The sequence below is a fragment of the Hippocampus zosterae genome, chromosome 7 (genome assembly GCF_025434085.1).
Source record: "Hippocampus zosterae strain Florida chromosome 7, ASM2543408v3, whole genome shotgun sequence".
NCBI classification, from domain to species: Eukaryota; Metazoa; Chordata; class Actinopteri; order Syngnathiformes; family Syngnathidae; genus Hippocampus; species Hippocampus zosterae.
Genome location: NC_067457.1, coordinates 242,771 through 258,445, shown reverse-complemented (window position 1 = coordinate 258,445; position 15,675 = coordinate 242,771). Strand labels below are relative to the sequence as shown.

The 15,675-nt window shown below is 51.9% G+C and overlaps 1 protein-coding gene across 1 annotated transcript in view; it reads left to right on the top strand.

Annotated features, from left to right (window-relative positions):
- nrg3b (neuregulin 3b) overlaps positions 1–15,675 on the top strand; it is a 35,040-nt gene that overhangs the window by 13,596 nt on the left and 5,769 nt on the right. The window contains exons 2-4 of the mRNA XM_052071469.1: positions 9,678–9,813; positions 14,159–14,232; positions 15,412–15,438. Of these exons, the coding sequence (XP_051927429.1) occupies positions 9,678–9,813; positions 14,159–14,232; positions 15,412–15,438 (237 nt within the window). The remainder of the gene's footprint in view (positions 1–9,677; positions 9,814–14,158; positions 14,233–15,411; positions 15,439–15,675) is intronic.

Sequence of the window (15,675 nt, the reverse complement as noted above, 5' to 3'; positions counted from 1 at the left end):
CCGTAAGATAAATGTCACCTTTGCCAGAGTAAATAATCATCATCCATCATCCAGCGTCCGCTCGCGCGCTACCCACCGAAGGGCCGATTAGAAAATAAACGTCCGCTTTAAGATTCTTCTGATGGATGGCACCTTTTTTTTTTTCTTTTCCCACAACTTCCACGGACAGTCGGCTCCTCCGGCGCCGGCGTGCGGAGGAGTGGGTGCTGGAGGAGGGCGGATGAGTTGATGTAAGAAACGAGGTGTCACCGGCAGTGGGCGGCTGGCTGCCGGTGATGCAGGGGAAAGAAAAAAAAAAAAGCGGCGGGACCGCGCCGACAGTTTCATCTCGCAACAATATGGCACTCGCTGCGCTTCCGACAACGGCTTTGAGCCCGAGCCAAAACCTCGGAAATAACAAAGCGCTCGTCGTTGACGCGCCCATCGTCATTTTGCCTCCAAAAGGACTTTTTTTTTTGTTGTTGTTGAAATATCAGCCGGGCCGGGACGTGGCGGATGCGAGTGGAGATAATGAGAACACGAGGGAACAGAAGAAACGGTGGCGCCGAACCGTGAATCTGGCAGGGGGGGGGGGGATTCTCATCATCGGATACGCAACATCGGCGGCGCCGTCTGCACCGGCTGTCCCAAAGTCGCAAGCGCGCACAGACCATTGGCCATTGATAGGCCATTGGCGCCGGACGCGTATTTCCGAGGGGCCGCTCCTCGCGCCGCGGCGCCCCCCCCCCCCCCCCCGTTATCTCCCGTTCCGCCGGCAGCACGGCAAATAAGGGGCTCAAGGGCGCAGCGGTCAGCTAAAGCGTCCGGAAATCCATGAAGACACGGCTCGCTCGCTGGTGCGCGGCCGCTACCTACGCTCCCGTTTAAGCGGGATTCATTTTCCACGCCACTTCCCTCGGTCGAATTTCGGCGAGCGGGGCGGACGATATCTCTCGGGAAGGGGGGGGGGGCTGCTGGGAGGAGTTTGGCTCAGCATTTCTTACCCTGCGCGGTTTGTAATTTGCGCCGATCTTTGAATTGAGCAGGTGGTGTTCTTGCCTCGCCGCGCTGCCGTTCTGGAATTGTTGCGTTGCCGATTGTCGTCAGGTCAAAATGGCTGCCGACTGATAAAAGGGTAAAAGATGGCTCGCTTGCCCTAAAATTCTTTCATTTGGAGCTCTTTTTAATCAGAGGCCACGCGGATGGAATTGTTTTCCCGCCGCCTGATCTCCGTGCCGCGTTTGCAAAATGTTGACGCAGGACGCTGGTGTTTTCACAAGCTGCGGAGTCCTGCTGGCCCGCTTCAAGGCTCCTGTCATTTGTCCTCTTCTTCTCTTGCTACGCCGCATTCCCAAAGAGACCCCCCCCCCCCACGCACTCTTGTCCATCAAAGTTCACCTCTCGGCTGGTACTGGCACCACCTCGGGCGCCTTTGCCCGCCGAAGTGGCAAACGAAGAGGCCCTCTGACAGGACCCCGAGTGACTCAGTCAGCCATGACATCCAGAGAGTTGTGTTGCTTCCAGGGAAGAAGAAAGAAAAGGCGTTGATACTCGAGGGCTTTGCGTTCGCAAAGCGAGGTTTTGTCTTATTTCATGTTTCGTGACTGATAGCAAATCAAGCACTCGCAGGTTATTTTGTACATCTGAGCAAACGGCGAGCTATGCCACCGGAGGTGCCATTTGCTAGCTTGTCTTGTATGAAATATCAACACAATAATTAGCAGGCATTTTTTCCTGTCTTGTCTTATTTATTTATTTATTGTCAAGCTAAGCTCTCGGACTCGCCGGGGCGTTATGCCGTCGGCCTCTTTTGGCTCCGACGACGGAATGAATATTCATGGCGGACTAAATAGGGAAGCGCCAAAAGCCATGGGCACGGCATAGACATGCTAACTGCCGCTCCGGATGCGCAAGCGGGAGCAGAACGCCTTTCGCTCGCCACGCGGACGGATTTGCGTGTTGCTTCACAGTTCACTTGCTAAGTAGCGCCGGAGGAATCGATTGGGCGCGCATTCATTGAAAATGCTTAGACGAGTCCCAATCCGATGACTTTGCCGCTTTAATTTGTTCATTTGCAGCGTGTGCCGTTCGAAATGACTGAGGTATGGCAGGTGCTGTGCGAGATATCCCGAGAGCCTAAAGCCTTGTCGGCAGGCCCTACGACAACTGTGGCGCCGTTAGCGCGCTCCACTTGCTCGCACGGAGAGCAATAAGTAGCTCATAAAACCCAGCCGGAGAAGATGGAGAACTGGACTTGGCTAACTATGTCTTCCGGGAAGGTTTTTGTGTTTTGGGGGGGGCGAGGAGTCGTTTACTTTTGCTGCCGGGTTGAGCTCTAAAATGTGTAGCGACAACAATCCATTTGTTGGACGGGATTACGAAGGATTTCTGCGCCTTGTTTCAAGACTCTTCCCAAATTTGCATGGAACTGATTGGGGTTATTTGGGGTCGCCGTCAAATTCTGCGCAGAAAAGGCCCAACTCTCCTTTCCCGCTCCCTGCGGCCATTCGCCCTCCTTCCTTTCCTAGCTCACCGCAGCCATCGACCAAACGCGGGAGGGGGAAGCCACCTTCAGGCCTCATTAACTTGGTTTGCTCTCGCTAATTTTTCCCATTGCCTCCCACGCGCCCAAATTGGGGGCGGGGAGGGGGTTGCAGATTATACCTGCATCACCCCCCCCCCCCCCCCCCCCCACCTGCCTAAGTGACTTTGACGTGCAGGCTGTCATGTTGCAGCTCTCAGCGAGGTGGCGATGAGCGCGCCCAAATGCTTCCCAAAACCCCAAAGAAGCCCGATGGCATCGAGACCTGGAAAAGAATCCTTCCCACTTAGAGGGACAACATGTCAAGCGATCAAAGTCGCAAAGAGCTGAGGCAGCGGCGCAAATGAATTGGCGCGGAGGGACGGACGGCCCGGGGGCGGGCGAGAGCCAGGCCCGCCGCCGGTGTGAATTGATGGCTACTTCCCTCTCGGAGACCGCGGGGCGCATTCCGCGTCATTTGGAGTGTGACAGATTTGTGTTGAATTACAAGGAGGGCCATAAGGCGGACGTAAACAACATTTGTGTTGATTCAACGACGCGCTCTGCATGCGTTGGCGCGTCGACGAGCGCGCGCTCATCACTCAAAGCGGCCGCCGGTCATTGTGCGCGGCGCCGTTGTTGGGCTCCGTACAGTATATTAGCTAACATCAACCACAAAGTAATTGGATCATAAAAGGCCATTTAGGGCGACAAATGTTTGTTTTTCATCACGCGGCGGCGGATTGATGCCGCACCTAATTAAAATGTCGTTTTGGCCAAATGAAAGCGCGGGATAGATCGTACTTTTACAACTTTTCCGCCGGCGTTTGTCTCATCAAGCGCTCGGGCTAATGAGAACATTTGGATGGGGGACGGCCGTCGTGTGCGCGGGCAAGAAACAAAAGGTCATTAAGAGTCGATCAAAAGCGCATTCATTATTTGGGTGGCGGGGCTGTGGGATCGCAGCGCTCGCCGCCGTCGCTCAGGCGTCGGGCCCCGTCGTCGCTTTCCCAAACAAACCCCCCAAAAAGTTGTCATTGTCCACCCAAGAAATGATTCCGAATGCGTTAGCGTAGCTAAACAACGCCTGCACTGCTGATGAGTGCAAATGGCTGACGTGCGACTGTGTAACTTGATGAATGACTCATTTGACACGCGACAACTCGTGGGGACCACCGGACTCGTGCTTGTCCTCTTTCTCCAACAGAAAGCTTCTCCCAAAGGGATAAACGTAGTTGTAATCTGCTCGCCGATCATAAACATCCTCTGACTTGTCTTCCCCGGTTGCACAGATCTAATGGCAAAAGTAATCCTCCCGTACATGGTAGCCCCCCCAAAAAAAGACACAAATGTTGCTTTTAGGATCAAGGTCCCACGGCGGCTTTAATCGTTGAATGAGATGGAAACATTGTCAGATGAGAGCGCTTTTGTTGCCCAACGTGTCACTCGGCGACCCATTTTCCCCGGCGCTCGCCTTGTCATCTCCGCGGCCGCCATCTGCGCCGCGTGCCAGCCCGACAGCCGCTTGGCGAGCGATGGGAACCCGTTGAGTCAAACTTTGGATGTTTGCACGCACTCGCGTTCGTTTTGTCTCGTTTGAAGAAAATGTCTCCGAGTCACAAAGGACGGGCGGGGGCCGAGGCGTGGTGGCGTGTGTATTTAGCAGTTTGAAAAAACCCAAGCTCCTCTCCTCCTCTCCTCTCCTCTCCTCTCTTCTCCCACGCAGGCAGAGAAACACGGCAGGTGGCGGGGTGTTAAACAGCTCATAATTTGGCCGGGAATACAAGTCAAACATGGTCCCGAGGCTATGGTGGGTGGAAGGGGGTTGGGGGGGGGGGGGGGGGGGGGGGGCTTGGCTGAACAGGATTTCACCGGTCCAAGATCAGCTTTGACCAACCCAAAGTGGCCCGCAAGTCAAGACTCAGACTTTGGACTTGTCCGGGGAAAAACAAAACAAAATGGCCTCACGTGTCGAATTTCCCCGCGGCCTCAAATGCAGCAATGATAGGGCGTGTGTTTATTTTGACCGCGCTCACTTCAGTCGAGAGCTGCAAATGATTTCCGTCACTTCTGGTCCCATCGACTGGCCGAGACCACTCGTGATGCTGCGTTCGCTTGTGTGTGTGTGTGTTGCCTAGCAACATAGTGGGCAGGGTGCGCAATGCTGTTTGAAATGGGTTGCGCTCCCTCTCTCTGCTTTGAATGTGTTGGATAGTGCAAGCACGATGGAAATGATGCGATTGATGCTACGTTCTGTACCGTGCCAATGAGTCACTCTGATGTGAAACAGGCACCCGGTTTGTACTGTGGCGACGACATTGATATGTAGCGTATGATTTTTATCTCGCTGCTACATCAAGAAAAACGGTAGCAGTGTACGCCTTTCGTGATCCGCAACTCCACACGCTCCATTTTTAGACACGGGCAATTGTCAAATTAAAACGACGCTCGGGTGGGTGCCTACCTCGCCGTCTCTGTCGACCTCGGGGGAAAACAAACAGGAAGCGCCGCATGAGTTGACAGAAAAATTGCGGCGCGCCGCTCGGCTGCCATCCCCAGAATCCCCGCCGGCTCTCGGCATCGTACGCGCGAGGCATCAAAATAACAAGCGCGTGCGAGACCAGGACATAAAAGCAGAAGCCTGTAATGGAGCTGCAGGGAAGAATCGGGCTCTAATGATGCCCCTAGGTGCACCAGGGGACCTTCCATTTCTGGGGAGCAATTCTGGCTTGACCATCAGAAACCAATTAAGGGAAGCCCCCCCCCCAAAAAGCTTCCTTTATGGCAGGGGTCCCCAACCGCCGGTGTGCGGACATTTGGTACCGGGCCGCAAAGAAAGAACTTGCCTTATTTCCGGTTCATTAGTTTTATTTTGAAAAATTACCCGATTCTCCGTTCCATCCGTCTGTGTCACGCTTGACTACTCACGTCAAACCAAACGTGACCGATTAATCTAAAAACAAAACGTTGGAGATCGCAAAATGAGTTAAACTGCTGGAGATCGCAAATGACGGCGGCCTTAAAAGTACGTTCGAGACAACTGGATTAGAGTTATGGCGGAATACTCTGAGATCGCCACAATAGCACTGTTGCTAATTTCCGACATGCTACCTGTGTGAGGCGGGAGGTTTCTGCAGCAATGGCGACCAAAACAAAATGACGAAGTCGATTGGACACAAACCACACCCGGTTGAGGTGTCATTGTCTCCTATTACCCCGAGATGGGACCGTCTGGTTGCAGAAAATCAAGCTCGGGGCTGTGGTGAGTCGTCATTTTCATGCACTTTGAATTAGCGTTCTATCGTATTTTGAAGGCATTAAACATGACCATAGCGATCAGTGTTGCGGCCAGATTAGACGCTCCTTGTGTTTCTTCTTCTATTTCGAAAACACCATAATTTGCATGCAGCTCATACCATATTATTTGGTGGTATTAATCCGCCACATCTTAAATGCCGGTCCCTGAAAATATTGTCTGGCAAAAAAAGCTTGATGGCACGTGATTGTATCTGCATCAAAATTGGTATTTCTGAGTAATCTTGCAAACGACAGTGAACGTCCTGATCCAATGTGTCAAAATCACCGCCATGCCACCCGTTTCTATTTTGACTACAATTTTACCAAACGCTTAAGGCACCGCTGCTAGCTTGCTTCGTGTGTGTGTGTAAAAGTTACCAATCTCCATTCAAGAATAAAATCAGGCTGATATTGTCGGGGGCAAATCAGATCCGTCTGTTTATGCCGCAGTTGCATTTGGCAAGTCGTCTATTCTTATCGTAGCCTATTTCGGATTCCCATCTGAGGATATCCCATTTCATGCAAAACACACACACACACTTATCTATGTTTCTGCAGCCCAGTTGTGCCACCAGGGAGCAAAACATGAGAATGACGTGCAAGTGTTGAATAGAAGTCGGCCTGCGAGACTCCAGTCACATTTTCCCAACCCATTTTGATCCGTCTCTCTTTGTGTGAAATCAATAAGAGATGCGACAGCCTTCCCCCGCCATCTTTGCTGTGTTAGGCAGACAAGTAAGTGTGAGACACTTTAAAAATAAAAAAGCCACGCCAGCCTGATTTTTCAGGTTGCATTTGAACAAACCGCCCAGCTCCCGTACCATGCTAATGCGTGACCCCCCTCCTCGTGTGCCCAGAGACCTGCCAAGAGAGTGGACAGACAGGCTCAGTGACTGCCAGTCTGCAGATGCAGGAGCCCGTGCGCTCATGCATATTAAAAAGCGCCGCCACCTGCTCGTCGTACATCACGCCCCGCGTTCTCGCGCCTCGGAATTTTAATCAAGCGTGCCGACAGGAAGCCACTTCGCGCTCCACCTTGTGCGGGCTCCTTTAACTAGCCGCTTCTCGTGAATGTCGCCGCCGCATTGTGGATGTCCCCGAAGACGCGCAAAGAAGGCAGAAATCAAAAAAGTGGGCAGGGACCGTCGCATTTTGGAAAATTTCCATTCAGGAGTCTTGCGTCTTTCCTGTCTCGCGATTAGCCGCCACCGCCGCGCTTCCTGTCGAGGCTGAATAATGACATGCCTACAGATGGAGAGACGGAGGGAGGATTTATTTGGAAAAAGTGAGGAGACGGCACCAGCTCCGACGCCTTTCACTCATTCATTTGAGAGGAAGGGTTGTTTTTGTAAAAAGATCCCGCCATCCACACTTCCATTTAGCCTCACACTTGCATCTGGGGCCTAAAACATATTCCTTCGCTGCTTGTCGGTCGTTTGCGATTTGTAACGAAGATAATGGCGTTCGGGTAACGCTTAGCGCTTAGCAATACCCCAAAGTCTCGTCGCTAATGGGCAAAAGCGTACCAATCTATCCGGAAAAAAAGCCCTCACGCGGCCTTTTATGAGCCCGGGCCTTTGCGCCGGCAGGGATGGAATTCGAATTGCAGCTCCTTAAGTCAACTCGATAGCGTCCTCCTGTAACCGGTTTGTCACTTGTAATTTGTCTCGGCACTTGAGTTGGACCGTAACGACTGTAAAAAGGCTGAAAGGATGGAGACGTGGGCATTTGATGTCGGCGTATCACTCCTGTCCTGTCACCGCCGATCCGATAACCTTTTCTCATTGGTCACTTTGATCAAATGCAAACGCGTAGAAAATTGACGGGCAGCATTTCTCAAGAGCATATCGAAACATCACTCGTTTCTCCGCAGCATCAATCAGATATGAATGTTTCAGTGCGGGCTGTTCATTGGAAATGCCCTTCTTGTTTTCTCTCCCTATCTCGATCGTAGAGATATTTTTTGTCTTACCTGGGGTCTTGTGAACATGATTTATGCTCGGGTATGTATCACGTCTTTGAAACCACAGCATGTTTGATTGATTAGCGCCTTGGGAAGAATCTGCCATCGCTGGCAAAATTTAAGGCTGAGCTGCCAGCCAGCCTCCCTCCCTGTGGCTGAAGACCCTCTAAAAAGTGCTGCCAAGATGTGCCTTCAAGTCCAAGCTGATTTCTTTTCTTTTTCTTGGACGCGACATCATACATCATCATCCATTCTCAAAGTGCCGCGTCACCGGTAGCCCGGCGAGCTTGTTGCTCACTTTTTGCCTCGCCGCCCTTTGTGACGCTTCCAAGCTGCACCGTCTCTGGCCTTGACTTTTCGAATCTTAATGTATCAGACAACGCAGTCTGAAATCAACATTTTTATTTTTTGGACAGTAGAACCCCCCCCAACCCCCCTCCCTTGTTGTGCGTGTCTTCAAACCACTGACCTAACATAGCATGCACCAAAGGGGCCGGTGTTGTTTTTTTGGCATACCTAATGCGGTCACGTGTGGTCATGTGCTGAGATGAAAGCCGAGAGGGACTCCAAACGCCGTGGCAATTATTGCCGGGGACCAACCTTGTCTTCTATTTTTGAAGCGGCGTCTTGGAATAGAAAAGCTTTTAAATGTTATCCTGTGGGAATTTGTGAAATCTCTTCCCCCATCCCCTCAAATGCTCAGGAGCTAAAAACATCAGGTAATTGACTGAAATCTAGTTAGCTTCCTAAAATGAGGTTGCCGTGCAACTGCGATACCTCAAACCGAAAGCTCTTTGTCATATTGTCATTCGTCAATGAGTCGTGGAGATGTGAAAAAAATGACTTTTGTTGCCTTCTGCAACCATTTCAGGTTATGATGATTATCCGCTATGATTGATCCCGAATGGCATCCCTCTGGGCTCCACCCGAGGGCCCTTTCCGTTCACTTTGTGCTTCGTCATGTAGGATGGTCAAACATTTAGTGTCCAGCATGTTTTGAGTCCGATGCCGGCTTGTAAGGAACTCTTCCTACAATGCTACAGATTAGCCTTTTGCAACTGCAAAAACTTAGCCAACTGCAGCCACTAGAATAAAGTCATTTGAGGCGTCACGCCGAGCGCTATTAGAGGACTGAGTAAAAGTGCAATTTTGCCGCTGTATTGGATGGCATTTGCCAGGCGTGTTGTGTTTGTGTGCCAAGAAAAGCTTCCGCACGCATCATTTCATGAAAAGCATCTCTGCACGGCCCACCGCAGGGGTATTTAGATAGCCGCGTTTACCTTCGGCCAGCAGTTTTTGCTCTCCGGAGCAACGTATTTCTCCTTTTGCGTTCCATCCCATCTCTCATCATCTCCCCAGATCCATCGATCAACGGCCAGAAACAAAGCCCGGATTGAACGAGACGCCGGGGCGCAACAAACCGATTACCGCGTTTTTATTTCGCCACCGGCGATCGTTGGCCGGGGCGTCTGTCGAGAGGCGCCCACCGGCCGGCCAACGGCTCAGAATGGCAATTAGGAAAGTATCGGCGCTCGCAAAAATGTCGATGGTTGGAAAGGCGAATGATGCGTAATCCAATTGCGATGGCGAGCTATCGAGCGGAATGCCAGTCAATCCCGTTTGCAGCGCGAGAGACGATTACACGACGGAGTCTGCGGGTCGGCGTGCGCTAGCATGCGGTTACGCTCGCTCGCTCCCAACGTGACGTGTTGCCGCCGCAGCTTGCTCGACAGCTGCGCGCGTATCGCCGGGCGGAGCTCTTTGCGTGGCGATGCTGAAGGATGCCACCCGGGCATTGCGAGGGCCGCTCGGGGTCAGACCGGCGAAGGCGATCGAGTGCGTGTCACGAGGCCCGTCGCCGTGTTCTTTTTCCTCACCGTTGACGCCGTTCTAAATGTAACTTTGTGTTTCCCTCAGCGATGGCCCCGACGCAGCCCGGCCTGCGCTCGGAGGTTTTCAAGCCTTGCGTCGAAGACAAGGACTTGGCCTTTTGCCTCAACGAGGGCGAGTGCTCCATCATCGAAACCGTGGCCGGGGTCCATCGGCAATGCAGGTGAGCGCTCGTGTTCTTTCCTCTCCGGATTAAGCCGGCTGAAATCGCAACGCCCGACGCGTGCAAACACGACCCACTCAAAGTCCGTAATCGCCTCAACCGCTAACGGAGGGATCAGAGATGCTTTGGCCGCATTAGCTCGCGTTCAGTCGTTGAGCCGCGCCAACAAATAGCGTTTCTTCCCAAAAAATGGAGACAAATACGCAAAGCGCCACGGCGGCCCATTTGAACGAGTCGCTTCACGTCACTTCCCCCGCAGGCACCCGCGAGCCGTCAATTAACAAGGAAAGATGTCAAAAACAATTGATGGAGAGCTCCGTTTGGAACTCATTTTGCTCCCCCCCATCCCCCCCTTGCATACTTCCTCATGCAGGATGTTTGTTTGCCAATGCAAATAAGGCTCCCAAAATAAACATGCAAATTAGCTTTTGAAGAGTGTGCGCGCGTGCATGCGCCTGACCAAAATCTGAAGGCAACTAGCGCCACAGTAACGCCTTCAGTAGGGGCAGAGGAAGAAATATCGATCTTCAGCTGTCATGATCGCAGGTGATGAGAAATAAAATAAAAAAAGAGAAAAATTGTCTGTCTATATCGATCTAAAATAAAATGTACGCGTGTACGTAAGAAAACCACACGCGAAGGAGGCGCTACGCCGCGGCGATGTGGCCTTCCAGCTCGCCCGCCGGCGCACTCCGGCGACGCAGGAAATCAGACGCACGGAAAGAGGCCAACTCCGATGACAATGACGGCAGTTTGTTTTACGGCTTGGCCGCGCGGGCTTTTTAACGTTGCGCTTGACCGTCGCCGGCGCTGGAAACGGCGGCGGATTTGGATTTTAACGGCGGGCTGTAAACGATGATGGACGCTCGGGCGCCGGCGATGTTGTGGCAGCTTGCGAGTTAACTCCTGGGCCCTTTTTAGCCTACCATCATATCTTATGGAAAAGAGCGCAGCGCCATTGATGGTTTGGCGCGGACGACCTTGGCGGCGGGCAAAGATGCCGTGCCGTCCTCCCGCTTTCAAAAGAAGTCGACTTGAAATTCAATTGAAATGGTCTTGATTTTGAACAACCTCACGTCACACCAATGATTGAATCCCCCCCAAAAAGGAAATTTGGCTATGCAATTTTGTAAAGTCGATTTTCAGATCAAAATAAACTCGCCTCTTAGTTTAGTTTCAGTAGTTGTTTGTTTTTTTTTTTTTCACGAGCAAGTGATGCCGTTTGTTTACCTCAAGTACGATGGCGTCGGCAGAGGGAGGGGCCCCCCGCTGGAAGAGATGAATCCAAATTGCCTTCATTAATTAGTCTGCTGAGAATTGGATGCCGATCATGTTTTGCTGAAGGCCTTCCTTTCGTCGGGCGCGTTTGCCCCCCCGGCCTCGGCTAAACACTGATCGACCCGCTCGATTTCATTTGGGGGGAGTAAGTTGCAAATGGAAAGAGACGGACGGACAAGTGTCGCAGCCCGACTCGTTGCCGCCTTCCTTTGCTCTCACGCACAAGTGGCCCCTCCGAGCATTTGGAAAATCCCACCGCTAAGAGGAAGATTGTCGCGCGCCGTGGCGAATTAGCGGCCTTATTGCATGTCAGCGGCAAGTCTTGAGCCTCACTTGTTATCCCGCCGGAGGCCTTTTGATATGGGAGCGTGCCGCAAATAGCTGAAATATTCCCGGTAAGCCCATCAAACTTTTTTCTTCGATGAATCACACGATGTCTTGTGTCAGCAGCCCTTTGGTGGTCGACGCGAGAGAACGAGGGCCCCCGCTACGATGCCACGCAAGACGCCGTCGGCCAGCCGATGCTTAGCGTCAACGTCGCCGTCTTATTTGGCCTTTCCCACAAGGCGAGATGGGGAAACGCACTCAGCGGAGACGCCGATCAATACGTCTATTGACCTTTCAAGGGCATCGTGTGTGAAGAGCGCCGAGATTATTGCGCGGCTGTTCTAAATTGAGCTCGCCCGGAATGAGACGTGGGGATTTTCTCCGAGTGCTGTCCGAGCTGACGTTTGAAAACATAAACACTGAGCGGCAGAGATCGATTGAAATCTCTCCTGTTATTGGGAGATGAGAATTGTTGTTGTTCGGCGTCCTCGCATCAATGAAGAGATCTTGACTCGTGGGGTCCACCGTCGCCCGCCCGGCGACGACAACCGAGCAATTTTTTTGCGTGTGTGTGTGTGTGAATGTGTACCTATTTCTCAGTATCAATTGCCGGTATTTATTTGAGACGATTCTCGATGCAAAACGGGGGGAGATGATGAACCTCCACAGGTAGACTCAACAAAGCATGATTTGACAAGCGCTTCAAAAAGTGATGAATTATGCATCCGCCTTTTTACTCGGAGACAAAACGAGGAGGAGTCTCGAGTCATTTTGGCATCGGGATGCCAAACGAACGCCGGCCACCGCGATCCATCACGTCGCCGACCGGAACGTTGTGGCCCCCCGTCCTTGAAAACTCGCAATTTGTGTCGCAAACATCACACGCCATCAATCCGTCATTTCACCTGGACGTGTCCTTGTAGCTTGCCCCCCCCCCCCCCCCATTGAGCGCTAGCATTGTGTGAAAATGATCTTCTTGCCACCGTCCCATGTTGTTTCCCTTCTGTGGCGTCCAATGCCAAAGTAATACGGCGTGATGCTCTATTTCTCCGACACGCGACTTTTATCCCCCCCCACCCCCACAACACACACGTTTTAATTAAACCTTCTATGAGCATTAGACAAGTCATTAACTGATTATCTGCGCTCAGCCGCGCGCAACCAAATGAAGGCCACCTATTTTCCAGAGCAGACGCCGCATAATGCCATCAAAGAGTTATTGAGATCGAAACTCGTTTGTGTGTGTGTGTGGTTCGTACAAAAAAGGAAAAAAAATAGCAACAATAGCGTGGCATTTAAAAATGTGAAAAGACATGGGGGCAAAATAGATATCCATTTCGATGATTTCGCACGGGGGAAAAAAAGAGTTTGAAAAAATGAAGGGATCCAGGATGGATCCATGGGAAAATGTCCAAAAGCAAAAATTTGTCATCATTGCTGAAATACAAAACCTTTTTTTTTGTCTCATTGTTTTTATGGTTTCTTTTGTTGTTGTTGTTCTTTTCCCCGTCGCTCGCCTTCACAAAGACCGATTGTTGACTGGCTGCAATTAAAAGGCTTTTGCGGCAGACACCTCGTCGTGACGGCGGCAACGCGAGCGATTAGGACCGGCGCCCGCAAACGCGCGAGGCGCCGGCGCTAATCAGCCGAGCGTTCAGAAAAGTCATTAGCATCCCTACGCCGGAGGAGAGCGGCCGCGCGCCTCGGACGTACAAAGTCTGCGGCTTTCCTTTGCGAAGCCTTTTCGCTTTGCGTCGCTTGAATTAAACCGCTGCCTCGCAAAGAACAACGACGTGACGAGAAGAGAATTGGAGCGCGATCAATACCAATACCGAGCTGTCTGACGAGTTGGGGTGGGGGGGAAAGAACACCCAAAAAAATCCCGGCAATGATAACAAATGGGGACTACTTACAAAGCGCGGAGTAAATATAGATCGCACCTTCCACTCAGACAATCCATTTGGCTGACATCTGCTGAGAGACTGTTTTTATACCCCCCACCCACCCACCCCACCCCTCCCGCGCTCTCCCAATTTTCATCCAGATTAAAAGTTTGCTCTGCTGCCTCATTTTTCATCGCCAAATGTCAAATCTATTCCTAAAAAGTCTTTTTGAAAAGGCATTTTGTTGTACGGTCCGGTCTTCAAGGATAGATGAGAACAATTACATACTTTATGACGCGCTCCCCCCGTTCCCGTAAAGGAGAAGAGATAAAATGGTGATTAATTCTTAAATATCACTTGGTCATTTATTGAGCACGTCTGGAAAACAATCTTAAAGTGGACCTACTGAAAGGCATCAAATGAGAAAAGGGACTTGGGGCGTGTGGCAAAAGTCGCGTCTTGGCGTCCCACTCCGCCCGCCGACCTCCATTTTACCTGCGTACTAATTAACGCCGCTTAGCGATGAGCTAACGCTTTACCCTGCCCCGCTTTACCCAGACCGGGAGGTGGGCTTTGCGCGGCGTCTCCAACATGTGTTCAAAGCAGCTGCGCGCCTCCTCACAGGCTGTTGACACCGAAATCTGCCCTCACATTGACAATTTCAACCCGCTTATTTTTTTTTTTTTTTTTGTAGTGTGAACGCAAGCTTTTGTTGTGCAATTTCTCAAATGCTAAAACCTAGCTATCGCTAGGTCGCTTTTGGAACCATCCCGTCAGTCAACTCGTTGTCCAGGATCCAATCCGTGGCTTCGTTTGTTTGTTTCTAATCATGTTTGTTTGCTTTTTCTTTTGTGCAGGTGTAAGGAAGGCTACCACGGTCTCCGCTGCGACCAGTTCGTCCCCAAGACGGACGCCGTCTTGTCCGACCCGAGTATGTCCGTCCCTTTGTCTTTTTTCCGTTTTCATGCGACGGTGCGCCGAGAGCTTAATTCCTCCCCACGTTTGATAGCAGCGGGCCCGGTGAGAGCCGGCTATGGGGTCAAAGGTCGGCGTGACAAAGCGCTCCACGCCTGATCCCTCCCCGCGCTTTGCCGCGCCGTATCCGCGGACCTACTTTAGAGCTTCACGTGCATCCGTTGAACAAAGTAACAGATGGAGTGCGCCCGGGAAGATTTAAAAGACGGCCTATGTTGATACAGAGTCGTGGAAATGGACTGCCATTACTCAACGGCCTGAGGATTATCCCGTTTCAAAAGCCAAGTCGCGTCTTAACGCAGGCGGACAAACGCGACGCACATGCGCGCACCGCCAATGGCGGCCGCCGAATCCATCGTCCGTTTCCTCCTCCCGCCGAGGTGCGGCACGTCCCAAGAATTGATGCGACGTGCCGCTAAACTCCATTTTGTCAACTTGTTACGTGACCAAATCTCCCCAATCCGAGCACCCCTTTTCTCACGTCTTCTTCACCTCGCCGGCAGCCGCGTCGCCGACAGACTTCCCCGATTAAAATCCGTCTTTTTTTGGGGGGGGGGGGCGAATAATCTGTCGGCAGCGCAGCGGGCCCGCCTCTGTCAGAAAAGCAATTACCGCCGAGGGCCTCGTTTTCATTTGCCATTGCATTTCAGTCGCGCGGAGGAAAAAAAAAAGGGGGAGAACACCGGGGCTGCTTTTTATCAGCCCCCGCAGCGCCGGGATTCGACTTAGCCGTTTGAGGGCGTATGTCAAAGTGTGCCAGACATGCCCGCGTGTGTGCGCGCAGGCGATAGTACGAGTCTCCGAGCCATCAAGTATTGAGAAGCGACGCTGGGAGATAGACTGGGAACAATTACCGCAAAGCCTCTGGCAACAAAAAAAAGACAAAAAAGCCCCCGCGAAGCAGCAGCAGCAGCAGCAGCCGTGGCATCCCGCCTTCCGCTGTGTCATTTTGCAATTTTGATTTTCATGACTGTAATCCTTTCATGATGTCCTCGTCAGGGTTGTTTTCATTGAAAAGAACTGCGCCGAAGGTGAATTTTCAGTCGTCGTCTTTGTAGCGTTTCACTTCTCTTTTTTTTTCTCTCCCCCCCCCCACGCTTTTCCCGACGCTGACATCCGGCCTCCGATCCAACAGCAGATGAACTCGGGATCGAGTTTATGGGTAAGCGGACTCGCCATTTCTCAGTTTGTCAATACGCTCATGAAAAACGCAGCGCCGCGACTCAACACGTCAACGACCTCACCTTGGAAAAGTGAATGCGGGCCGGTTGCCATGGAAACACGGCAACGGGGAATTAGGCCTACGCTTTGTTGGCGCGTTTTGAGGCGCGGGGGGGTCTCGGAGTGCAAAAAAGACAGCCAGTCACGTGTGTGAGCGTTTGGAATCCAAAGATGCAAT